We start from the raw sequence: 26,137 nt of genomic DNA, 5'->3' as shown, positions 1-26,137 counted from the left end.
ATGATTTGCCCATCAGCTTGCCAATACGTACCTCAACTGCACCTTGAGCTCAGCTAAAGCACTACTGCGAATGGATGCAAACTGCAAGTGCTAAAAAAACAAGGCATGGCAAAATTGCAGAAGTGGCGTCTAGTTGTGGCTATTATACATTGTATGCCACGACAGTCAATGGTTTTCCACAGTTCAGCTGTCACCCATGAGATGCAGCTGGTTAAGTTCAGTGCTCGATTTAAAGCTAGTTCTAATTCTGGTCCAATTGCATTTCACTTCAGCACCAACTCTGAATAGCGACTACTCCATTCACGATGGTGGCTGCATTGGAATGTAAGCTGCATCAGACTGGGCCACACAAGACCAAAAGCTTTACCTTACTTAATTCTGAGAGCTATTTTAACCAAACAACAAATATTTGCAACTGAAAAAGCGTAAAGAAAGCTTGGACATATAGATCAAAATATAGCATGCATTTGCAGCATACTGAAACTTTGGTCCCCACTATCCCTACTAAATTATTCAGGCAACTGGTTCTACACAGCATTACTAGATGCTATGTATACACAACTTCTCAATCCTGGATGCCACGTATATGAGCATCTACCACCGGGAAATGAAGCCAGAAAAAGTGAAAGCATACTGTGATCAAAAGCAGCAGCCATTAGATATATATACAGAAAGATCATCCCTCCACACCAGAATACAAACTACAATAAAGTTTATTAATAAACCAAATCTTAAGAGCACCTAACAAAATTGCAAAAAATGTTCAGTACAAAAGAAAACATCCGCGACAAGCCTAATAGAGGCAAAAATGTGCAACATGGGAAAATAAATAAAACTGTCTTCACCAAACCATCCAAAATACAGTCGCCACACTGAGGTTATACCCCATCGTATTCAACATGCCATTGTGCCACAAAAAATAAGTCTTACTGCTTGTTGCCGAACTGTAATGCCACACTAAAAGCAGTCTGCCAACAGTTTAAACAAGTAACTTCCAATGCTCACAGTACATAATTTTTGCTCTTCTGCTCAATGTTGGACGTTGATGACCTCACAGAAGTAAGCTTCCAATTCATTCAATATGCCATTGCAACATTAGCCACCAAAAAAGTCAACCTAAGGAACAAACAAATAAGCTCCAATAAAAGATTGCTCTCTGCTAGCCCTGAGTGAGTTCACCATTCTAGTGTAGGTGCTGCTGAATACAATCCACAAATGCTCGGGACTACTGAATCACAAAGACAGAAATTGCAGAACTCTAGTGACCTCAACTCAGGCAGCAAACACAAGAAACAACCTTGGCACAAGAGACGCCTGCCAAGGGCCACCATAAAGCACTATCACAGAGAAGGGACACAGGAGAAAACAGGCTGCAACAAACAACCCTTAAGTATTCACTTTAACCGCCTATCCCATTAAACATATAAATATATACATATTCATCTTGCTAACTGCCAAAGCTGACTGACAAAAAAAAAAGCAGTACATATTGCTGAGGCAACATGAACATACAGGAAATGTGTTATTTAGGACGCTTACAACTAAACACCGAGGTTCTCAAAGAAACGCCACAGGCTGCTATAGCCTATGAGAACCACCAAGGGCATCTTGTGCGAAAGTATGAAAAAAGAAATGTGCGCATCAGATAGGACGGCCTCACATCACGCTATGTACGCAATTGCAACCCGCACTTAAAAAGAGGCTACCTACACAAATAAAAAAAAGATAATTGCTACAGCTTTGCCTCCAGTCAAGGAGTGATGCACAGTCTCATAGCTACAGAGCAAGAAATTGTATCACGGCAATAAGCCAGAAAAAGCTGACCTATGAAGCCATCGAAAGTGACAGTTCTAACACACTGCTTCAAGTTTTGTGGATTGTCACCTCAACAGATCTGTTGTGGAGCACATGTTCACAGTAATGCAAAATGCATGTACACGCCTGCCACAGCTATGTGCCATGGGTAAAGCTGAGTATACTGGCAGGCACAGTGAACTACTCCGAAGGTGCAAACTGAAGTGTCCGAACATTGTGCTTAAGCGCGTTATCATTAAGTAATCCTGCAAGCTTCTATCAATATCTAAGTTTTGTAAACTCTACTCTAGTAGCAGTATGAAATTAAATGAAAAAAAAATCAGCTGAGCAAGTTTCTAATAATACCTCAGAATCGCTTCAATCAATGCAAACAGCTGGAAATGTACCATTTCAAGAAATTAAGAATAAACTTCACAAGTATACAACCAAACATTTGAAATACTAAAACTCCATCATCTAGCAGTGCATCTATTCCAATTTCTGTACTTATTAAAAACACCAGTTCATGCATTCAGCTCAACATCTTTCAGCGCTTAAATTCTAAATGCAGAAAAACAGCGAATGTCGAGTAAATTAAACTTTCTAAAATATATTAACAATCAACCATGGCATTTAAAAACAATCTTCCTGGCTACATAAAATACAGTCTTCCTGGCTACACAAAATGTGACTGACAGATTAACTCTCAAAGCTGAACTATGGACAAACATTATTTTTTCCGAGGAAAGATTCCGATGTACACCTAGTTAAATGTGTCTATGTTAACACATATTAAAACCAAAATATACCATTATTCTGCGTAAAGTTATTCAAACCCATGATGTTCCCTGATAAACTCAGCTTATAACAAGACATCACCCATTTTTTCACCTTTCAGTGCTGTTCCTGTGTTTTACAATGAGGCCAGACTGCTTCCTGCACTTTAATGATGCAGTTAAAAACCTAAATTGAGGTCAGACTTGCCCACATAGTTTGACATGACATAATTTACAACTGCATAAGTTTCACTGCTTCTGTAGTGATTTCAGTATAAATTTTAAACATAATGGGGCTAATGCTAGCAGCACCATGATAGGAGATTATTGTAAGTAAGGAGACACACCATTATTATCCAGTAGACCTTCCATGAGGGACAATACGAGAACCAATAATAACTTTTTCAGGACAGCCAGGCACACAATAAAGCAGAGTGAAGCTACTAAAGGTATCTCATACTTCTAGCTGACAGCATGACATATTCCAAGAAAGCAACACTTGACACAAGGTGTCACAATTCGGAGAGAGGAATGATTGCTCTCTGATCCCAATGCTTCAAAAACTTTAGCTTCAAGATGAAAGGTGTGCCAAGCAAAATACAACCAAGTTGGAAGATGGAAATAATGGGGAACTGATACACCACAGCAAGGCAGGCTATCCACTGAAGTTACGTACTAACATGAAGCAAATCTTGCTGGACTGTATTGAAAAACGATGCACAACCTTCACATTACACTCACGTCCTGAAGCTGTTACTTTCCCAACAGTCAGTCTGGAAAACACCAACCTTCACAATTAGTCACCAAACACAATGTGACTGAGTGTTCCAAAAAACAAAGTAAAGTTAAAAAACAATCGATTGGTGCTCTACAAATGCAACACTTGGAATAAAAATGACAAGATTGTGCTTGGCCAAGGAAGAGGACCTGCCTTTCAGTTAGGCAGGCAAGGTACATCGAAACATTTATGTAGATAAAAGTATAAAAGGCACGTTTTAAGTACAGACGTGCAATAGTTCCATCCTACAGGGTTGCAGAGTAAGATAAGTTATGTTATGCACACTGAGTAAAAACTACTCACTGAGCTACCTGCAACATAATTTCAACAGCCACTTCTTGCATGTTCACACTAAGCTAAGAGCACCTATAACAGGAAGAATGGAAAACCAAAGCAATAAATGTACATCGAGTGCCCAAGCTGCCGGCACAAGTGCAATGTCTCTGCCACAATGCATGAAACACAAGCAGGGTAGTTGTATTGCCTCACCAAAACAATTGCATGAAAAGGTGCAAACAACTACTTGGGCCAGCTTTCCAAGCTAATACACAGGGTAATTTCCTATCACCTAGTACAGGCTGTGACTTTTGGGAATACTGCAATGCATTTCTTGACACACACTCGCACATACATACACATTCTAACTTTTGCTGTGGCGACAAACCAGCTTGGAAACATTCAGAAGAAAAGTGGAATATCACAAAAGCCAACAGCAAAGTCTTATCAAACTTCAAATGCTGAGTGGAAGTTCAGAGTAGGGTGACAGATGGTTCCAAAAACTTGGCTGACCTCATGAGTCGTTTCTGGCACAATGACAGAAACTGAAACAAGATCTATGGTCCCTTGGGGACAACAACTGTTACCATAAGCCACATATAAACCCTCCCAAACCAAGCCTGCCTGCACCTAGAGGACATCACGGAGGACATCATTTACTTAAAGCCCACATTAGGAACAGCACATTACCACAGAGTAGAAAGGCAGTAAAATTGGATGTCCAAGCCAGATTACACAATGCTGTCATGGTCCAATTTTTTTTTGTCCTTGTAAAAAAGAAATGAGCAAGAACATTGATCTCTTAAAAATTTTGGGCAAAGTGTAAACATGTACACCTTGGTAGGAAGGCTGAGCTTGGCCAGAGTGCTGCTGTCAGTATGGCTTCACATGTCCAATGGTTCCGGCCACTACACTTCAGGCCAACAGCTTGGGCTTTTCACCAATTCCACCAGCCAGTTCATACACCTTCATGCCAACTTCATAGGCAAGCTTGTTGGCTGCATCCTGGAACATTCCAAACAAAGTGACTCCTCAATATCCAAACATTAGTGCATCCTACATTGATCTGTGATGCCGATATAGAAAGGGCACACAAGGAAAAGCAACAAAGCAAAAAAAATTGCAGCCCTTTGATCTTATTCACCAGTGATGCTTCTAGTGTTGCTCCTTCAGTGTGTACCTTACAACTAGTTGTTGCTAATAACATGCCAATTATTATCCAGCATTTCAGGCCCTGGGTAATATCAGATTTTTATGTGCCAAAATCAAGGGAGTGCCCATTTGGCGCACCACAGTGGAAGGCTTTAGATTAGTTTTGACCAACTGAGATCTTTTAACAAGCACCAAAATCTCAATATAGAAGTGCATTGCACTTCACTTTCACTGAAGTGCAGCCACCATGGCTGGAAATCAAGGCAGCAACCTCATGATCAGCAGCAGGATGCCAGAGCCACCACATTGAGCAAAACCCTAAAGCTGAAAGTTACTCAGCACATAGTATATGTTCAAGGCTCCCTTCCCAACCACATCTGCATACACACAAGTTAGACTACTCCGTAATTCCTTTAAACAAATGAAGCATCATTCATTCATTCACTCATTCAGTCACTTATTCAAACATTCATTCATTCACTCACCAATCTGTTTACAAGTATCACTAAGAGTCCAGACCTAGTTAACAAATAAAAAGGCCAGTAGTTCCCTGAGAGGGCCCCTGGTATCGATATCCAAAAATAGTTCAAACTTACCTGTGAGCTGGCCTCTGCATAAACGCGAACAATGTCTTCGGTTCCAGATGGCCTACAGAAAGATAACATTCGGTATAGCAAAACACAAATGTTGATAAACAATTAGAGACAGACGTCAAGGCTGTCTCTATCACTAACAACACAGCTAGCATTACTGTCACAGCTACACGTAATATACAGGTTTGTATGTATACGAGTAAGTAAAAGGATTGTCCTTGTCTGCCATTTTGAACCTAACTACCATGCCACATGATAATGCGCATGTGGTGATTGTTGTTCCGAAAGCCACTAACACCATGAAAATGTAAATGATATCATCCATATTGTTAGTTGGTGTTTAAATGAGGTTTGAAATAATAGGGGGTCTTACTATGGCTCATAGGTGTTCAGCTCTCCAAATCTTTAGCAATATTACGTGACTGTCGAATAAGTGGTCATAAAGCACTGTACGACGAAGTTAAGCAGCAAAAAGGCCAGAATGTGTGTATATCACTTGCAGCTCGTTTCACCACTGTGCTCGGTTATAGGGCACTGTATGACCTACATTCGTGCGATATTGTTGAAAAAGTGGAGGGCAAGACTTAAAAAAAAAATAGAATGTCCTGGGTGTCTCTGGGGCATTAAGCATGGTATTTATTCAATGCTTCAGCAGTGAGAGAATAGCAAAGTGCAGTAAGGACTGCAAATGCTAGATTTACACCCTAAACACTAGGAAACATGGCTGTCCATACTTTATACAAGGATGCTGCCAGAGAGGCTTCACTTCGAAGAGCTTACATGCGGTCATGGCCAGTCCCAGTAACAACTACCTTTAAGGAACTATGCAATAAATGAATTGAGATTATGTAAAGCAGATGAGAGATAGGCATTTCATCAGTCGTCACCCCAACGCAAGAATTTTTAAGCTAGCATCAATAACAACGAAGATATAGACGATTAAAATAACGCTCCTCCTCTCCCTCCTCAACTCGTACATTCGGGGCACTAGACAAAAATAAATAAAACAGCTCTGGGACTGGGCCCCGCCCATGAATACGTCATTCGCTGACATTCCTTTTGCAACTTCCGGTTGTCGCTCCTAGCACCCCAGCAGCAGCGTCGCCGGCGTGATTGCGGTGCGCGTCGGGTTTCTTGGCTTGTCATCTGTTGTAGTTAGCAATAATGGACCCAGACCTCGAGGCGCGACTTCTCGCTCTTACGGCCGCGATGGGCATCGAGCCCTATATGCGTTCACGCCGTACCGGCTGAACGCTAGCGACAACAGTAGCGACTCGGCGAGCGAGCCACTGCGAGCGGCTCCGGAACTCCCAACAGAAGGTGGCGGCAGGAGAAAATTGAAACCATATGCGCGCGAGGGCAATGCCCTGGCTCGCGCTTGCCCAAGAGGGTCGCGCGGCGGCACGAGTAGACGATTTTCACGGCTACCGGAAGTGTGCCCGCGACGTCGTGGCTGCCGTGGCTCCAGCGAATGACAGCGTGTGGCGGCCTGGTGACGTCATGGGTACAGTGACGTCTTTTTTCACGATTTTAGTTTCAAAATTGGTCACTATGAGCACACCAATCTGCCCGCGAATTTTAAAACACACGGTTTTTAAAAATTCATAATAAATTGCCGGGTCAGTTCCGAAGACTCATACTTGGTGTGAATGCTTCTTAGCATGATTTCTAAGCATTGAAGACATTTACAAGCGACTTTTTATTCACTGCATAGTCCCTTTAATGCATGATGCAAGGTTCCTTTGGACAGCAGCCAAAGGAGCTTGCCAAAGAGTGAAGGTTTCGGCAAGTTAAAAAAAAAAGGATAGAAATGTCTTTAGGAGAGCCCTTACCTTACAAAGGCCCTCCCATTGTGGCAGCCCTGAACAAGCTGATCTATCGCTGGCTGCAAGTCACTAGGCGACAGGCATCGACGCTCAGCATTGGTGGTCGTAATTATGTTGCGGTTGGCGACCTAAAAGTAAGTGTGTCATGTTACCTCAAGGTGAGAGGCCATGGCAAAAGGTAGTAAGTGCACAACTTACATGAACTTTGAGTTGCCTGTTTGGAAGATCAGTGTAAAGAGAGTTCCACTCAGGACCACAGATGCCCTTTGCATGCAGAACAGTCTCCACCAGAAGCATGTCCGAGATGGCATCACCCACAGTCTGCACAAGACAATAAACCAAGCACCAACTTCAATATAAAACGGAGAGTTGAGCGAGTTGGTACATACTGCTGGGAATAACAGCGCGTAGACGAGGGACAAAGAAAGAAGACAACAGGACCGGCACTGACTAACAACTGAAAGTTTTTAGAAAGAAACACGCAAAATATACTCATTTGACAACCACGGGCGCGTGCCCAACACCAAAAGCCACAGTGATAAATCAATCACTTAAATCCAGATACATTAGTTCACAGTCATGAACTGTTACAGAGGGGGTGCTCACGCATGAGTCAATGTTTTTATGAATATGAAACGCTTTACTGATTTCTCTTGTTAGTTTATCTTTGTGTTTGTACAGGATTCTAGTTTTATTAAAGATGGGTGTACATGATTTTTCAGAAGAATCAGGCTGGTTATTCCGGGGACAGTTCCTATAATGTAAAGCCAGATTTGAGGACGGAGCCCCTTTCAGAGAAGTGTTGTGGTCTCGTAGGCTGCAAGTCACCCTTGTGCAAGACCCTTGTGCTGAAGGGGTTGTGTATGAAGTGCCATTCACGTGCGGGAAGACCTACATAGGTTAAACAGGAAGGTGCTTAAATACCCGCCTATGAGACCACAATACTTCTCTGAAAGGGGCTCCGTCCTCAAATCTGGCTTTACATTATAGGAACTGTCCCCGGAATAACCAGCCTGATTCTTCTGAAAAATCATGTACACCCATCTTTAATAAAACTAGAATCCTGTACAAACACAAAGATAAACTAACAAGAGAAATCAGTGAAGCGTTTCATATTCATAAAAACATTGACTCATGCGTGAGCACCCCCTCTGTAACAGTTCATGACTGTGAACTAATGTATCTGGATTTAAGTGATTGATTTATCACTGTGGCTTTTGGTGTTGCGCATGCGCCCGTGGTTGTCAAATGAGTATATTTTGCGTGTTTTTTCTAATAAACTTTCAGTTGTTAGTCAGCGCCGGTCCTGTCGTCTTCTTCTTTCTTTGTCCCTCGTCTACGCGCTGTTATTCCCAGCAACTTCAATATGTTTTATTGAACAGCCGAAAGGCAATAACCCTATATCATGCGAGCATACACACTGAAGGCAAAGTGTGGATGCTAATGCAGTATTACAATGAACTTGTAATAGTTAAACCTCGATTTAACAAAGTTGATAAAATCCGCAGTTTACTTCATAACATTGAAATTTTGCCACATTGAAATTCATCCCGTGGCATGCTAAGAACCCACCAAAAACATGCTGTGGATCACTCACAGGAGATACTCTTATTTGCGATGAAAGTGATCCTTTATATTTGCCCCTTCTTCACCATCAATAACAGCGCTGCACATCTTGCTCATGCTGTCAGCTGTCTCGGCACATCTATCGCGCCGAGCACCTCACGGATAAAGGGGCGACACTTCCGTCTTTAGTTTTCGTTTTGCTGTCATCATCATCCTCGTGCGAGTGGGTGGAGCACAGCACAGATACGACCATGCATTCCATCGCTGCTACTGCCACCACTGAAACCTCATGGGAAAGAGGTAGGGAAACGAAGGAAGGAAGGCCACTGGCAGCGGGCCATGCAGTCTCCTCACCCCCTGCTCTCCTTTTCTTCTCCATGTCCGCGAAAGCGAGCAGAGTGTCCTCCAATCAACAACCGATGAAACGAAATCAGGACCACCCCGCACCTTGCGTTTTCCACAGCAAGCGCGAGTAGGTACGTCTTCGTACACATGCATGCACTGTCTAAGTGAGAAGCTAGGTTGTCAGGTGTGAAGCGCGAGACAGGCTTCAAAGCTGTGGATGTACCAATGGCACTGATCTTGAGAATCTTTAAATGCAATAAATGCGGCACGCTGCCTTTAAAGGGGCCCTGAAACACCTTCTGAGGAGAGTGTATAAACTCGCTCAATAATTACATTGTGTTGTCATGAACACTTGAGCCAAATAATACACTTATACACCCTGTAGAGAACCCACAATCGCGTGCGAAAATTTGCGAGCCCTTTCAGGTGACTTTTCATACTTGTGCCTTCATCCGTTTCACTCTCCTGCATGCGTCGGTTAAGAGATGGCTACTAGTTAGCTTCTTACAAATCTCCCGCAGCTACCATGGCCGCGGCCAGTCAGCCGCGTCGCTCCGGTAGATCAGGAAGCTCCAACCCCAGGGGAAAGAGAACATAAACTTTACATGCTCTAAAAAGTCTTGCAGAACTCCCATGGTTGGGTCCTCATTCCAGGTCTCCCGCGGCCCTTGCTGCCCAGCTAACCCGTTTAACAAGCCAAAGCTAGTCTTCAGATTCCCAGCTGCATGGCGCAGCCTCCCACTGCTCCAGCGTGGCATTGTGGATTATGGGTGCTGCATCTATTCTGACAGGCCCATGTGGTGTGGTAAAGCGTGGGTTTCTCTCTGCACCAGGAACAAGTATTCCTGTATATGGTCGGGTGTACCTTGTTGATTAGAATGAGACATAGATATCAATTGCTTTGTAGCTGCCGCCATGACGATGACTGCTCCCTGTTTAATATCTTCTGGGGCAGGAGATGACGGCTTCTGGTTCCCCAGAAGTGCTCCAAAATGTCTCCGTAGGTACAGATTGCCAATTCGGTCTCTCGGGCTTCTGACCTTGCTTGGCTAGTGTAACCTCGAGCTACGAGATCGGCCTGAAGATTTCCGATGATGCCGTCGTGCCCCTGAGCCCAAAGCATGTGGTGCTATTCTTCACTTTTGACACCGGCCATTAAAATGCTGGTCGTTTTTTTGCCAATCCTACAGTCAGTGAACCACCAGCAAGCGTCCTGAGAATCTGTGATAATTACTAGCAAACACACAGACCTGTTGCCTTCGGTAACTACTAGAGCAACAGCAGCCATCTCGGCATCAGACACAGTGCAGTTCCTTACCATTCATTAGCTGAGCATCTATCACCATCACCACCACATTTCTTTCGTTTCCGTACATTGCCGCATCTAAGTACACGGTGTTTTTCTTGTTCTGGTGGGTCTCGGTTAATGCTTCCACCATGGCCCTACACCTGCCTTGATGAATGACAGGATGCATGTGCTTGGGTATAAGAGCTACCATAAATGCAAACCTGACCTCGACCGGTATGTCTGTCATCCGTTCAATCTCCGGTATGCTGTCGTGATAGCCGTCTGTCTCTGGAGGAGAGCTCATCCCGTTGTAGTTTGTTGATGTCAGTGCACGTTAAAGAACCCCAGCTGGTTGAAATTTCCGGAGCCCTTCACTATGGCATCCCTCACAGCCTGAGTCGCTTTGGGATGTTAAACCCGCATAAACCATCAACCTTTCAGAGTTCCTGCTCAACGCACAGGCAGCGCAGATTCTGGTCGAGATACCGAGAGCTGCGAGCTGGCCTGGCAGGCTGCCAATGCTATGCCGACGCTCATGCCAGCCTCGCCCTTACAACCCCAAGTGGCGTGGCCAGCAATGCCCTCACCACAATCATCGTCACTGTATTTTGGCCTGGTCTGCTTATTCGCTCCATGTCTGAAAGCCTGGCGGCACCTACTATCGCCTACACCTTCATTGAACCACGCGTGCCTGAGGTACAATTTTTCCTCCGGTTCGTTTCGAGCCAGCAATGAAATTTCATTACATTGAAAGTGGGCTAAAACCTACTTCGCAATACTGAAGTAAAAATACTACATGGTGTTCTATGAACACCAAGTTATGAAAACTGGAATACTTTGTTACATTGAGGATTTCATTACAATGAAGTTCGTTACACTGAAGTTTGTTAAATTGAGTTTTAACTTAATGCGTTATAAAGAACAAAGCATGCTAAGTCACCAATCGCCCTCTTTCTCCAACATAAAGAGCTCAACGTAACAAAAATCCATTAGCCTTTCTCAACAATAGCAGATTTTTGAGCAGCCCTTCCACATCCACACAACTGGGACTCACTGCACTCGGCTACTGCAACGGTAAGCCATATACAATGATGCCAACAAAACTTAAAAAGGGAAGATCTTTCGGAGGTAGCCAAACATGTTAGGCCTGCTCACACATAAGCACATGAAACGGCGTGACTAAAGACATTAAAAAGTGTTTTCTAACACCTCTTGCTTACGGTTTATCAGTAACTAAACAAGTAAAGGATCATGACATGCCAGAAGCTCAGAACATGACTAGCCATATTATTTATTTATTTACTTCACACTCAGGGCGAAGGGCATTACAGAGGGAAGTGGGTTACATTAAATGAAATGAATAAAATGCAGCAACTTTGTCACGAAGTTAATACTGATGAATATTATTAATATTTAATAACTATTAAATGGAACTTGCCTGGTTAATGAGGTCCATTGTGCACAGAAGCTTCTTAGCAGCCTGCTGTCTCTCAGAGTATTGGCTGAAATCGATTATAAATTGTAGTATAATGACGATCCAAAAACACAATTACAAAATTGAACCGAATAGCAACAAGTCTCACTTGCTATCATTGGCCAAGTCGTGAATAGCCTGTTGTGCCTTCTCACTGAAAAGTACCTGTTTCAGAGGAAGCAAATTTATCATGATGTCAAAAGCACACAAACTTACAACCATAAATTTGAAGTAAATCGTGAAACAGTATGCTTGCGTACAGTGCCATGACCATTGGCTTCAAAGTAAATGCCAATATCTGCCTTCTGGGCCTCCCTATGCAGATGCTTAACGCCTGTAGGCACACACTTAACAGGTAGTTTCTGCAAAAGAAATCAGAGAAAGAGCAAAAGTGGGACTCAAAGGCAGGTACTTCGATTTGTGGAAGACACTGGTTTAAATTAAACAATGATGAACTTGCGTTTACATCAATGACACATATTCAACAAAATTATGCTTTGCATGCCTCCAAAAGGATCAAATTCACATTAAAAAACCTTCAATATAGCTGAAACTGACAATAATAGCAGCCATCAACTGCATCTATCCAGAAACCTGCCCGAAGCACCTGGAGTGATGTGAGCAGCTTTTCCAGGTTCAGCACTGTTCACCAGTCAAAGCCAGTAAGGCTGCAATTACCCTTGAAAAAATTTTAGGAAAACTTCAAACAACTCGGCCTAGTTAAATAACTCTCATATGCAGCTGTCAGCAACCCAGTGTTACTACCTGGTGTGCAACTTTGTACTCTTCTGTTTTTCTGAAGTGACAAACATAAAATGCATTAAAAAATTACCAATGTTTAACACTGAAGGCTATATCTCTTTTGCACCTGGCATGTTTTCAGAAATGCACCAGCATCTGCTTCACACTTTACTTTACTTCTATAACGTTGCATGCCTATGTACTAAAGCCTACGAGTGTTCAGCCAGCATCTGGCTCCGTCAAGCTGATTTGCTCATGCAGGAGAAAGCATCTGCAGCCACTGCCAACACCCACTGCTCACTCAAAACCACAGCAACATAACTATGGTAGGCAACTAAGTTCCCTATTCCTTCGTGAATTGCCCTTCACGCTGAGTCATGGCCATATTCCTGCAATGCCTACAAATGTATGACAACAATGTAAAGTTGGTCAGGTGCAAGCAAATCGGGCAGGCACTGCACCCCTTTGTAACTATTACAGGGGCCCTGGAACAGCCTTTACTGCTGATGTAGTTTCCTTGCCTCCTGGAACTTTTCTCCTATTCGAACATTGCCAGCACGCTGGAAGCTACACACAACGAGCTCGATGCAGCACACAAAATGCACGCCAATATTTGCTAATCATGCGCTAATGTGCATTACCACCCTTTTGAAGATAAAGTACAAATGCCATGCGCAAAGTTGAGGCTTGTGCGCAATGCCTGTGCTCTGCAGAGGAGCAAACCTGCAAACTTTTGACCGACAGAGGCCACGTACATAACATGTGGAGTTTCCCAAGATAACAAATTAAAACAAAAGAAAACAAATGTCAAGAGTCAGTGTGCAGGTCACATGCTGGAAAATGTTATCTGTGAGGTGAACAAGCCCATATAACTTGGCAGGAGGAACCTCAGACATTGCTGTGACAATATACCTTGGCCGGCCACGAGAAGGTGTACTCAACTCCTACATGGTAATATAAAGTAAATGTAATGTACACAGGCAACAGTAATAGCACTGTAAGATGGTGAACTGAATTCCTTGTACCTCCTAAATCAACAAATCTGATTTACTACCATAGTAATAGTACTATCGAACTCCAAGCTTGAACAATTAGATTTACTGGGTTAAACTGTTAAGCTGTTGCAAACATTTTCATGCTGGGCTCTGCAAATTATCCTGGATCAAGCTGCAGCTGCAACTGACATATATTCAACATACTCAATTATCACAATATATGTCACGTTCAAGACCTGACACTTACCACGAAAAGCGGTGAAAGTATGTAAAGATCAAACAGCCCTGAAAGACATTCACAATGCACGGTAGCTTACCAGCACATTCGTGATGTAGTTTGTAGAGCTTCCATTGGCGTATGCTGTCTGAACTATGACCACATTCAGTGAAAGCATGGCTGCATCAAGTAGCTCTTTCAGGTAGCTGGCCACCTTGAAAAATAAAAGTGATTTAGTTGATTTCACTGGTGCAGAAAAAAGGGCAGAGCATAATACCATACCAGAGTGGCAATTTTGTCGCCATCTAGAAGATGGAAGACGAGGTTCTCATCGTGATAAAAATAAATGACCCTGTCGGCATCACCATCAAACGACAGACACCTCACTCCTACATCAAGTGGGATTCCTAAAAAACAGTGTGAGAGAAGAATAATCAGCTAAATGAACAATCAAAATTCCAGATCGACAGCTCACCTTCAGGAGCTTTCTGGTAGACCTTCACAAAGTCTGCTCCACACTATAAGCAAAGAAAACTATCAGAACAGTGACAGGAAAAGCAAGCTCTATATGTCTAAAACAAACAAAACGGAAAAATACCATGTGGTTTAACCGGCCTTCTGTTCCATCATTGAATAGCTCAACTTTCAGGAGATTTGCCAAGTGGGGAACAAGCATCTTGATCTTCATAGCCCCGACTCCATTTGCACCATCAAGGCGAATGAAGGGGACATAGTTTCTCACTGCAGAGCCCTGAAGTGACAAGGTTGCACATTTTTACACAAAAGCAGAAAAAAGGCTTCATATCAGCTGACACATATGCACAGTAAGACAATGCATAACACAGAACTAGTAACAAAGTTTTCCTAAAGCAAACTCCTCTGCATAAAAGGATGCTGGCAGCCAAAGCCACTTCTACAAGGGCCAGGCTAGTGTAGTTGATATCTTGTCATACACAAGACCCAGTATATTTACAGGAGGCACCAATGTCACTTTCACTATTCAGAGCTGCATAGGACAAGGAAAAGCTTTCCACATACCATGCAATGATAGTAAGCACATTTAAGATATGCTACCTTTAATCACGAGTCTGTCAATAACACATTCACTGTGTCATGGATCACCAGCAGGTCATCTCCCGTATGCAAGCTGTATTGGCAACAAATACCGAGTCACATGATGAAGCCGTGGAATAGCTCTCAAAGTTCAAAGAGCCCTCGAAAAGCACCCGTGCAAGGTCGCTATTGCCATCTGCTGGCGGCTAAAAGAAGCTGGTTTCACCAGTGGCTCATTGGTGGGTCACGCTGTGCCCAAGAAAATTTTCCGTTCGAACAGGTACTCATGGCAGATCCGACGCAAACGAGTGACGACTGAAAGGAGCGGCCAGGGTGCTAACGGGCAAGTGGCACGTCCCAGCCTCCGTGGAGAGACATTGTACAGTCAAGGTGTTGAAGCAATGGTGGCGAAAGCCAAAACACCTTCCTCATTGTTTTTGCATGCTTTGCCCCCTTGTAACTATGAAATGCGGGGAAGCAGCTGCGGCAGCTGACAGGAGCAGCGTTCCCCAGCCCAGGCCCACTTGCACACAAACGCATCGCTGTAGTTACCAAATGCTTCACCCCCATACACATAGGCACCACGAAGGAGCCACTGTGTTTCTCCTTTTCATGTTGCGTCCTCGCAGGAGTGGCACACTCATATGTTAGCGTTTCTTTCTTTTTGTGCCTAGGTTTACACCTAGGCACCGCCGGGTAGCCAACACGGCTAAGGGCCTGCCGTTGCATTGCATTCCAGCTTTTCATGTCATGTGCCCCAGTGTTTGGCCCACTTGTACAGTGCATCACCCTTGTATAGACACATGAGTGCATAAAAATCGACACCTTGTTGTAGCTTCTAGAATTTATAGGCAACATTTGTACAGAAGTAAAGCCACGCAGACCTGCAGGCAAGGTGGGCACAACCACATTGCCTGGAAGCCATGACCTACTTTGAAATTTCAGTTGTTACTGGGTGGTGCACACTGGTCGAGTGCACTACCGGAGGGAGACGCAGACTGTACATTTGCACATGTGCAGTTGGTCGCTGAACATATTACGCAACCAAAATTTGTCGAAATTTTAAACATAGTGCCCGGGATATTGTGTTATCCGGGGCCATATTAACCGAGAAAAAATTAGTACAACTCTGTGGGACATTAATGCTCATGATTTTGAGTGTATGAACAGGGCACATATCAACAACGTTTTACTGAATGCATAAAGAAGATGATGCATACGATGCATACTAAAGATGCACAGAGACAGAAAATCCCATAAATATCAAATACCTGTGGCAATTAATTATGCACTTTTCTGCACAACAGCTGACGATTTTTTGACAAGTCTGTTGACTGAACAAGCATCGCAAATTTTTATCAAGAATTAACACTGAAAGCATGATAAAACAAGATACTCTGTGAAGAAGAGCAAGAACTCTTCTTAGACTGATGTCTGAATAAAACGCAAAGCACAAAATGGGTTAACGTCAAAAACCTCTAGGGATGCTGCTACAAATGACAAGCCTATACAGTAGAATCTTGATGATACGATTGCAGCTGATACAAATTTAGTTAGTTCCCTGGCTGGGGTGCATTGTGTACAATATGCAGAATGTCGAGTAATCCGAACACTGATGGTGATGATGTTGGGTCTTTTTGGTGCAAGGACATCTAAGTCCATAGAGCGCCAAACACAAGGTTTTTGGTTGGCTCAGGCTAAAACACCAGGTGTATAGGTGGGTAGCAGAAATCTGTAAGTCAGCTTCTCTGCACGAAAGAACTCCTTCACCATGGCCACCGGACCGGTTTTTGGGTAAGAAATTAGGTGCAGTACTGGAGAGTTCTGCAGTCTGGGAAATGCCGCAAGTCTCCTTGACGCTCCTGCACTGCGCGGCCATCGCAATTTAAGGTATTAAGCACACTTCTCTGAAGCGGCTGCTACGCGACGCGGGATGAAACGTAGCCATTCCAAGGCTTCTGTGGTTCTGCAGACAAGGCTAGCAACGAAAGGAAAGGAGAACAGGCCTTTGTCCCCCTGTTGCGGGAAGCGGGTAATTGTTGTCCTGGAGTATAGTTGCACACTGGGCGCAGAGGTGTTTACAACAGAAACCTCCAGCGCTGCACCCAATTTCTGCCCGCAGGAGGAGCTGCACCACTATAGTGTTTTTGCTTTGCAAGGAAGCCGACTTCTATATTTGTGCAACCCACCTATAGGGCCTAACAGTAGTGAGTAAGTGCATGATTATAGTGCGTCAGGAGGGTGTATAAGTCAGGTGGAATGGCCTAAAGTGGTGTATAGTGCCTAAAAATTGTGGTATGAATTGTTACATATGTAGTAATCCAAACACTCTCCCATGCCACTACGAATGGTATGCGCAAGCTGTGACCACACCCTCGAGTATTAAGCAGTGCCCGCAAATCACCAATCGCGTAGTATGTGCCACCAGCAGAGTGCGGCAGCACGGGACCTGGATATTGGTGAAGTCGCGATCTCCAGTTGTGTGGTTACGCACCGCGAGCAATAAGCGCTGGTGTGCAGCCCACACATTGCTGACGTTGCAACTGACAGTCGCACAGTACGCACTGGAAGCAGCGAACAGAGGGGCGTGGCCGCAAATAAATCCTTTCTTCCAAGAACAGCTCTGCATGAATGCATTTCCTGTGCTTCTGCATACGAATTTTGTTCACTTCAGATGGCACAAATTTCAAGTGATACAAATATTTTATGCAACCCTACAACTTCATATCATTGAGATTCTGCTGTAGTAACATACTGAAACTGACAAAGCATCTATGGTGCTGCAAAGCTTTGTTCTTCATTTTTGGTTGTACAGCAGAATCCCGCTATAGTGAACTCGGATATAGTAAAGTGAAACTGTGGTCCCATTCTGTCTTCCATAGACGACTGTACATTTTTTTCCGTTTATAGTAAGAATTTTTTTTACAGGAAACAGCTATAGTAAACAGCGTCTGGCCATGGCAATATACTTCCCGCAGAATGACGACATCACGGCACGCGCAAAGTAGAGGATCGTGAGGCCACCTTTCGGAGGCAAATATACACCAAGATCGACAAAACGACGCTTTTTGCTTTCTTTCTTTTTTTCTGATGACTTCACCACTAACCTCATGAGCGCAAGGAGAAGCCAACTTTTCGAAGGCCTTGGGGCCATGAGGCACAACGACCGGCGCGCACGAAAAATAATAAAAAAGTAAAGCTGGCTACGATTGTAGAAAGAATGTGGTGCGGTTAGCTGTAAATGTGATAGCATAAATTGTGATAACTGAAAATAAATAATTATCACATAAAGGGTCGATAAGAGCAGGATGGAAGGTATTTTTGAGTGTTTCTTTTATAAGCCAATACTTTGTATTTAGTAAGTAGCAAGATGGCATACTCCGAGCCATGCCATCACCAGCAACCGATATAATAAAGATCCAAATACACATAGTACAAATTTTTGCTGGTCCAAGTAATTTGACTAGAGAGGGTTCTACTGTACTTTGCTAATCAACGCTGGTATGAGACTGATTACTTTGTTTGCTTTGCAAAGACAAGCTATCAATTGTACACTCGCTACATGTGACCAGATCACTCTGGAAAGACTGTGACCAAACAAAACAGCTTCTACAATGTTCAGGATCATTCACGATATTGTTGACATGCTACCTGGAATCTTCAGTCATCTTTAAATGTAGCATGGCAGACAGCGATGGCCATTCTGATCCTGACAACTGCAGACTGTGCACATTGCTATCACCACCACCTAGCTCGGTTTCATATGAAGGCCCAAGTACGCCTAAATAACTATTTTGTTTTTCAGTATATCAGCATCCCTTACGTCCAATTGATTGCCATCACCATGACATCTGGTGGAGGTGCTAGGAAACAGACCTGCTATGCCCTCAAAGATCTAGCCTGCCACTCAGCCACTGAATTTTTTGTTCAGCCTTATCAGCCACCCCTTTTTGATTGGTCACCTCAAGATGATGCAGGAAAATGGCAAGACATTTTTAACCCCTTGGCAACATTCACCTTGCGTGATGACTCAGCAAAACTGAGGCATGCCTACTTTGCGCTGCAAGGATCAGCATTAATGTGGTACAATGATCACAAGACTCTCTTGTCAACCTGGGATGTATTTAAGACAGCTTCTGACAACATTTACAAGCACTGTTGTCACAGACAAGGCACAGTTAATTCTACAATTAAGGTCACAATGCTTGTTGTCTTGAATTCTGTAGAGCAAAAGAGAAATTTGTTGACTTATTTGCCAATTTCTCAGCTTAACACAGTTTCCACACCAAACGGAGCCGACATAATAGTGAGGGGGCAAGACTATTCAGCTGCACTAAGGAAACGTTATTTCCATGGGATGCAGTGATAGATGAGTAGGTGAAGAGCACCTGCTGATCAGAAATTGAGTCCTGAAATTTTAAGATTATCTTTGCAGAGTTTCCAACGTCAACCACACTCCAACTGTGGAAGATTTTCTAGAAGGCCCTGTGAAAACTCTTTTCACGTTCAGAGTGAAAATATATAACAAAGGAAATCTGAGCTTAGACAGGCATCCTGCACTCACATTGGCTCGAATCTGCATAAATGCTTTCGTTAGCTTCTTGAAGTAACCCTCTTCTGTGGGCTCCCCATAGGCAGGATCATTGCTGCAGCGAATAATGTAGTGCAGTTGTGGGGTGGTCAAGTGGCCTGCAAGAGAAGGATAACAAAAAAGTCAGCTCATGTTTAGAGATAACTACAAAATGAGAAGACTGGGACATGTTCCTTAATATGTAGTGGCAGAGAGCAGGAAACGAAACAAATGCACAAGCTGCCAAATAAGCTCCAGAAATAAATTAGTTTTCAGTAACATAACTTTCATTAGGCAATAAGTGGGGTTCACACACGGGAAAAACACAATGCAGCAGGTTCACATCACAAATGTCGAGCCTATGAGCGGCAGCACGGCTACGGCACCCTCTACAGGGGAGCGAGTAGGTTATGCTTGGCCAGCATAAACAGCAATGCCCCCATCTTAAGGCAGGTCTTTTAGCTGTTAGCAGCATTTCCTTTACATGTCTGGCAATGCTGCCTCTTCTAGTATCAGGTCCCCGTGTGTCTTTCCTTTCATCCCTGTCAAACATCGCCCTGTTCCTTCTTGAGATGCGAGGAAGCCACGCTAGCTGGCATTTGACCTGCCACCGGCGTGTGCAGTGGTGCTTTGCGGGGAAGGCAACCTAACTGGCGTTCGTCGTTCAGTTTTTGTGGCCTCTGCAATCCACTCAAGCGGAAACAGTGCCAAGTTGTGGAAAAGGTCTCTATCAATTGCCGTTCTTTCACTGATTAAATTTTGCTTCTCCAGCACGAGTTCTTGGCGAAATCTTATATTTCAAATTTCAGCTACATCTAACTATTTTACAATTTTTTACCTATTTGCTGTATGTCTCAGACATGTCTGAGACCTACGAAATCAGTCATTTTGCCATGTTAACAAAACAGTTAAGTGGTTCTCTGCCTCAGCATCTCTCAGATGTGGTCCACTAGCTCAAGCAAACACTTCAGTTTTTGGGATTTCTAACCTGCCCCAAATTTCTTTCATCTCCATTTCAACTGGCTTCATTTACATATTTTAATTATTTTTTTCATTTTCATACACTGTAACCTTGCATGAGGCTACGGCAGGAGCAGATAAAAAACGCATAAACACAGTTGTAATAATCAGCAGCATGCAGCATACTATGAAACCACAAAGAAATGTGAAGTAAAAACATGTCAGCTACAAATTGCAAAAACTCTTCCAAAGCAGAGGCCCAGGAAGGGAGTACCAAATTTCTACAGTGTGCGAAAAAAAACTATTTGAGCAAGGCAGTATGAGGATTAAAGGATGAAATGATTAGCCCGTGACAGCTTCTTAGTGATGACAAGGGGGAAAACCTGGCCATACGATCACTTCAAAACACATTCTGCCAGCTCATCACAGCTGGTGGCGCGGGCAGGGGCATTTTATTTTTCAATCTTTCTGCTCATCCCAGCATACTCTGTCTTTCAAATGCACTCACTTATGCTTGTAAGTAATAGTGCTCCAGTGGTGCAACAACTGTAAGATTTTCCACCCCCCTATGTGGTGAACTGGCAGCTATAACTGCCCCATGATATATGTCTTCAAGAAAATTTAGGGAACATTTGAAAGACTATGCTTCCTCCAGAGACCAGATATAGCACATGCACTTGAAGCCATCAGCAGGCCAAGGGGATACTGGTGCCACAACTCTAAGCATCAATACCAGTACACATACTTTTTCGTGACATCATTTGATCACTCACATTGACCCCAAACTTTCAAACCACGGTGATTCACAAAAAAATATCATTTAAGAAGGCTTAAGGGTGCTTTAAAGACATTTACAAATATCAAAGTTTCTCAAAGCTTTCAAGGGGCTGACAAACTCTGTGCATGCCCTGTTAAAGTAATTCTCCCATTCATGACTGCAAGTTGTGGGTCACAAGTACCTCCATCATCCACACAGTTGGTGGGATACAGCCCCTGAGCAGACAACAGTGTTAATGTGCACTTGGAGCTAGGCTTCACGCTGACTAAACCTTTGCAATGCATTATAGATCTCCGTGCTCAGAAAGACTTATAAAACAATACTCGCTGCGAACCTTTCCCAAGTTGTTGTACATCTAATAACTACCAGCATGAGACATCACACATCTAACTCACTAAAACTAATGTATCAAGCATTGCTTCAAGGATGCTCATCTTACGGAATACCTTGGAGGCTGGGTTCGTAAAGGTGACAGTTGAAATGCACCTTCACATGACAGCCATAGTAAATTCTGAACTGAACTGCACATTTCCATCACAACACCAGACATTTTCACACATTTGCACAAAAAGCATTTTAAATATTGCACACACAGCCACAATTGTAAGTTTCATTGAGCTTACTAAGCAGCAAAGGCTCACTACAGTTTATTGACATTGATCAACAACAACAAAAAAAAAAGAACGCAGAGTTTCTTAGCTCCATCTTGCGTCAGAGGTAAGGACAGAAGTGTGATCATTTTCAAGAAGTGCAGAAATGCAAGCCATAGGTTAACAGTGATGGGACAATATTACAATAAGAAGAGTGCAAGAAGTCTCGTTTAGGGCAACCAAAAGTATTATGTTTCATTCTGAAAGCAAATTTACTTCCTTTTGGTTTTATAGCAAAAGTTCCCGCATCTATTCACTAAGCAAAAAAAAAAAAACAAAGCTGCATGCTGCTCACCAAATGTTCTGACGACTCCACCAATGGACTTGATGCCATCACTCACAGCCTCTGCAAGTTGGGGGCTGCTCACCCGTGTGTCATAGGCTAGGTACACATTGGAGGGCTCCTGAAGATTGATGTTTGTTGCTGCCACTATTCGATCCAGCACTGATTCCAGAGAGCTGTCCCTGGTGGCACAAACCATAAGCGGCATCACACAGAGCACAGCTGCCATTCAGAACCATTAAAAACACTGTACATCTAAGAAAGAAAAAATAAAGAAAACTTCAGGCACTGAACGTGAAAATTCCCTGGAACCTGCCCTGAGGTGTTCCTTTATCACAACACTCGCCTTGAAATAGGTACGGCATCTCACACGCAGTGCAGTCCACAAAGTATTTTTTTCAAGCATGTATAAACAAAAGTGGAAAATTAAAGTATTGAAGTGCAGCATTTAGTTTTTGCTAATGAGCTTCTGCAGTTCTTCTCAACCTGAATTTTGTCCCGTTTTTCAGCAACTCTCGGTTCCAAAAAAAATGCTTTATATTATTTTTATATTTTTATTATTAACATTAATTTTTATATTAATACACTCTAAGCAAGCCATGCACCACTCTAACAAAAAGAAAATCTTTGCAATTATATACACTGCACAACAATATACCGATTGCCAGATGTGTTCAATAAGAACATAAATCAATACATGGGAGCTAGGTGAAGGTGTCCCTACATCTTTCACACAAGCCTAGGCACAGTGATAAGCCATACATGCATGGTGGTCCAGTTACTCTAATGAGGCTAGCCATACAAAATGGTTTATGTCTACCAGAATTAGTCTGTTTCCATGGTTAAAATGCAGTGTAGAGTAAAACAATAAATAAACTCTGCCACTAACAACAACGTAAAGTTTGGTTACTTGTTTCGTGATTGGATAATATAATAGCACAAGTAAATGGAACACTAGTGCTGTCCAATCTTTCACACATCCAGTTTACTTGTGCTGATATTTCCTATAACACGATTAAAGAATTAAGTTGGGCTAGTTGGTGCTTTTGATCCACAGACTGCGACATATTGCTAGCGCTAAAATACACACAAGGGACAGAGAGCACACACAGGACAGACACTAGCGTCTCTCCTGTGTGTTTCTGCTCTCTGTGCTTTGTGTGTATTTTAGTGCTAACAATATGTCGCAGTCTGTGGTTCCTACAACACTTGACATTTACAGAAAAAAAAACACTGGATAATTTAAAACAAAGCAAGACAGAGAAATCAAACAACAGAAAAAGATATCGCAGCTCACGCAGCATTGGCCAATTCCGTTGCCAAAATTTCCCAGTCGGTCTCCATCATTTCACCCATTGGGTCGATAAGCTTGACACCATTGTCATCTTCTGGATTGTGGGATGCAGTTATCATGACGCCAACTATGGCTGAAACAACGTGCAAAAATGCACTGACAACCACTATCGGAAGCAATGTGGCCGAAAATGAATAACAGCACTCTTGCACTACCGCGATCAAAGCTTTACAGAACGCGACTGTGCAGAAAAACTGTTTTTACGGCGCAGTCAAGTAATCCAGTCGCCTGCAAAGTGTCAAGTTATGAGAAGATGTGCATGCTCTATCTACTGGTAACACCACCACATGATTGGATCATGAGGTAGAGGTGCAATAAACTTTTTTCTGAGAACATGCGTCCCATATTTTGATTGTGATAGTATGCGTACAATAACACAAGCACCCCCAAAGCCTCATCCCTAATGATCACTTTTTTTAATCAGATAGAGCTCACATTTGTTCCCACTTGCCACAGAACAAGCCAGTAAATTACAGCAGCAACAAGCTTTCAAACAAGATTAGGAAACTAACAGGAACAAGACAGTTGCCCTAGATCTTCTCCTACACAAGTACAGGTGATGCAATGAACACTCCAACTGAGCAGTGGGTAGGCCAAAAATAGCCAGACATATAAGTGCTGTTTTTATCAGGCTGTACATCATGACAAACAGGTAACAATACCTGTTATCAGCTTTGCCAAGCAGATAAGATGTGGATTTTGTATCACTCAGATAATATTTAACACACTGCACAAAAGGAAGACTTGTGCAATTTCAACCAAAACAATAAATAGCACACAGCAGCCTTATTCTAATAACAATCAAAGTTTCAAACTAGCCCAGCTTTCCTCCGTGCTTCAATTTAAAGAAATGAACTTCTGTAAAATCACTCCCCACTGTCAGTGCAATATGCTTTTCTGTTCACTGGCAGCACAGAATGCAAACTGAGCAGGCAAGCACATATGAATGACTCTTCGAGCAGTGCCAATAACAGTGACAATATCCGGAGGCAAAGCTTAAAAAAATAGCTGCATACCTTTCTTGTATTTTGAGCGTAAAGCAGCAAGGATGCCCATGCGAAACATACATGATCCCAAAATTTCTCCCCTGCAAGAACAAAGAAGCACATCAACAGAGTGCCCTCGTTTATATCCAATATAATATATTCAGGACAACACTGTCAAATTTCAAACACCATTAAAGAAAATCACAACCGGCTTAACAGTGGAGAAAACGTGATTTTAAGTGTTTGTTTTGTTTATATGGGGTTTAACGTGCCAAAGCGATTCAGGCTACAAAGGACGCCGTAGTGGAGAACTCCGGAAATTTCGTAACGTTCACTGGCATCGCACAGTACGCGAAGCCTCTAGCATTTCGCCTCCATCGAAATGCGACCGCCGCAGCCGGCATCGAACCCGCGTCTTTCCGGTCAGCAGCCGAACACAACCACTAAGCCACCGCGGCGGCTATTTTAAAAGTGCTCGCACGGCAACTAATAAAAAAGCTAGCAAAAATCTAAAAAAATTAACATTAACCGCTTAATTTTTCCGCGTGTTATAAGAGTACCAACCATTCAAGTACCTTCCCCTCGAGCTGTGTCAGCTCCAACATACCAACCGAAACCGAGAGCGAATTGTCCTGAAACCGTGGGGGGCGAATAAAGCCTCAAATATCAGTCTGACATAAGGTAAGATGATTACAAAATATGGTTCCTTGCATGCGCAATTAAATAATAGAAATCCAACAAATCGAAACGATTAGTCGGCTGACTTATCGGCACCGATGCTCAGACATCGCGTGCAGTGTAGCAGGTAGCAGGATCGTCGCTGAACCAGGCAGGATATAAATAAGTGCTCTTTTTCTTTTAATGTTGAAGCTAGGAGGAACGATGGCCAATGTAAGGCACCAGTTTAGGCGTAAACCGACGAGTAAAAATCTTCACCAGATAAACTTCGCCAGCCTTTACACTATTCACTGGCTAGTGACAGCACAATGACATCGGCGTTCGCAATCCAACATAGGGCTAAAATACGGTCTAAACGAAAGCAACTTGAAAATTGTGCTAGCAGGCGACTTCCCTAGACACTGATCCCGGGGATATGGAACACGCATACAAGATTAGCCCAGGTAGGACAAATTTATTCACAAGGATGAATTATGCCTACATTTTACGGGCCAGAACATTTATCTGCACTTAATTTACGCTGTGGCCGTTCCAGGCGTATACAGTGCGGTGAAATCGCCCACCGACGGCAGAGCACTGCCACGTCTTTAAAGGGACCGGTTCTCTAGATCCACGACAGCATGGCTAAGCGGAACCCTCTTCTCACGAAGTTCCTGAAACGCCGAGCCCGACACCAGCACTTACTTGTCACGGATCCCGGCTGTTCCATAGTGAAGAGGCTTTACAGTGGATTTGGGGTAATTTTGGAAAGCAGTTTTGACAGCTTGCTCGAAGAAGAGCGCCATCTTGACGTCAACGTGATTCCCTAGCGGGAGAACGGGGAGAACCTCCGGGAGAGCGAAACGAAACCGCTCGAGCATAGAGACATGGGTGTCACGGGCGCCGCGGATGGCGATATGCAACAAATAATTAATTGCAATAATTGTCAACTAAAAGTTTAAAACCAATTAAATCATTGAGTTAAGCGTTTTTATTAACTTTTAGCCTGTAAAATGACGGAAAAG

General features: G+C 43.2%; 1 protein-coding gene across 1 annotated transcript; it reads right to left on the bottom strand.

The window, feature by feature from the left end:
- Positions 1-695: 695 nt before the first annotated feature.
- Positions 696-25,973, bottom strand: nst (phosphoglucomutase 3-like protein nst). The gene is made up of 16 exons (XM_077645696.1): positions 25,818-25,973; positions 24,486-24,556; positions 23,413-23,542; positions 22,128-22,297; positions 19,439-19,563; positions 14,420-14,572; positions 14,297-14,339; positions 14,104-14,228; positions 13,922-14,035; positions 12,129-12,230; positions 11,978-12,033; positions 11,833-11,896; positions 7,394-7,516; positions 7,202-7,323; positions 5,373-5,424; positions 696-4,629 (listed from the first exon to the last, which is right to left on the bottom strand). The coding sequence occupies exons 1-16, from the start codon at positions 25,916-25,918 to the stop codon at positions 4,540-4,542; spliced, it is 1,641 nt and encodes a 546-aa protein (XP_077501822.1). The 5' UTR covers positions 25,919-25,973; the 3' UTR covers positions 696-4,539.
- Positions 25,974-26,137: the final 164 nt, after the last annotated feature.

Source organism: Amblyomma americanum, chromosome 1 (genome assembly GCF_052857255.1).
Source record: "Amblyomma americanum isolate KBUSLIRL-KWMA chromosome 1, ASM5285725v1, whole genome shotgun sequence".
Lineage (NCBI taxonomy): Eukaryota > Metazoa > Arthropoda > Arachnida > Ixodida > Ixodidae > Amblyomma > Amblyomma americanum.
The sequence above is the reverse complement of the archived record's forward strand: the minus strand, read 5'-3'. Positions and strand labels throughout refer to the sequence as shown.

Bases quoted from the DNA above. Each gene is read 5' to 3' on its own strand.
- nst (XM_077645696.1), bottom strand. From the start codon at position 25,918: ATGGCGCTCTTCTTCGAGCAAGCTGTCAAAACTGCTTTCCAAAATTAC. The intron at 23,543-24,485 runs GTATGCAGCTAT...ACGTTGTTTCAG, and splicing joins ACGCTCAAAATACAAGAAAG to CCATAGTTGGCGTCATGATA. The intron at 11,897-11,977 runs GTGAGACTTGTT...AATCGATTTCAG, and splicing joins GACTTGGCCAATGATAGCAA to CCAATACTCTGAGAGACAGC.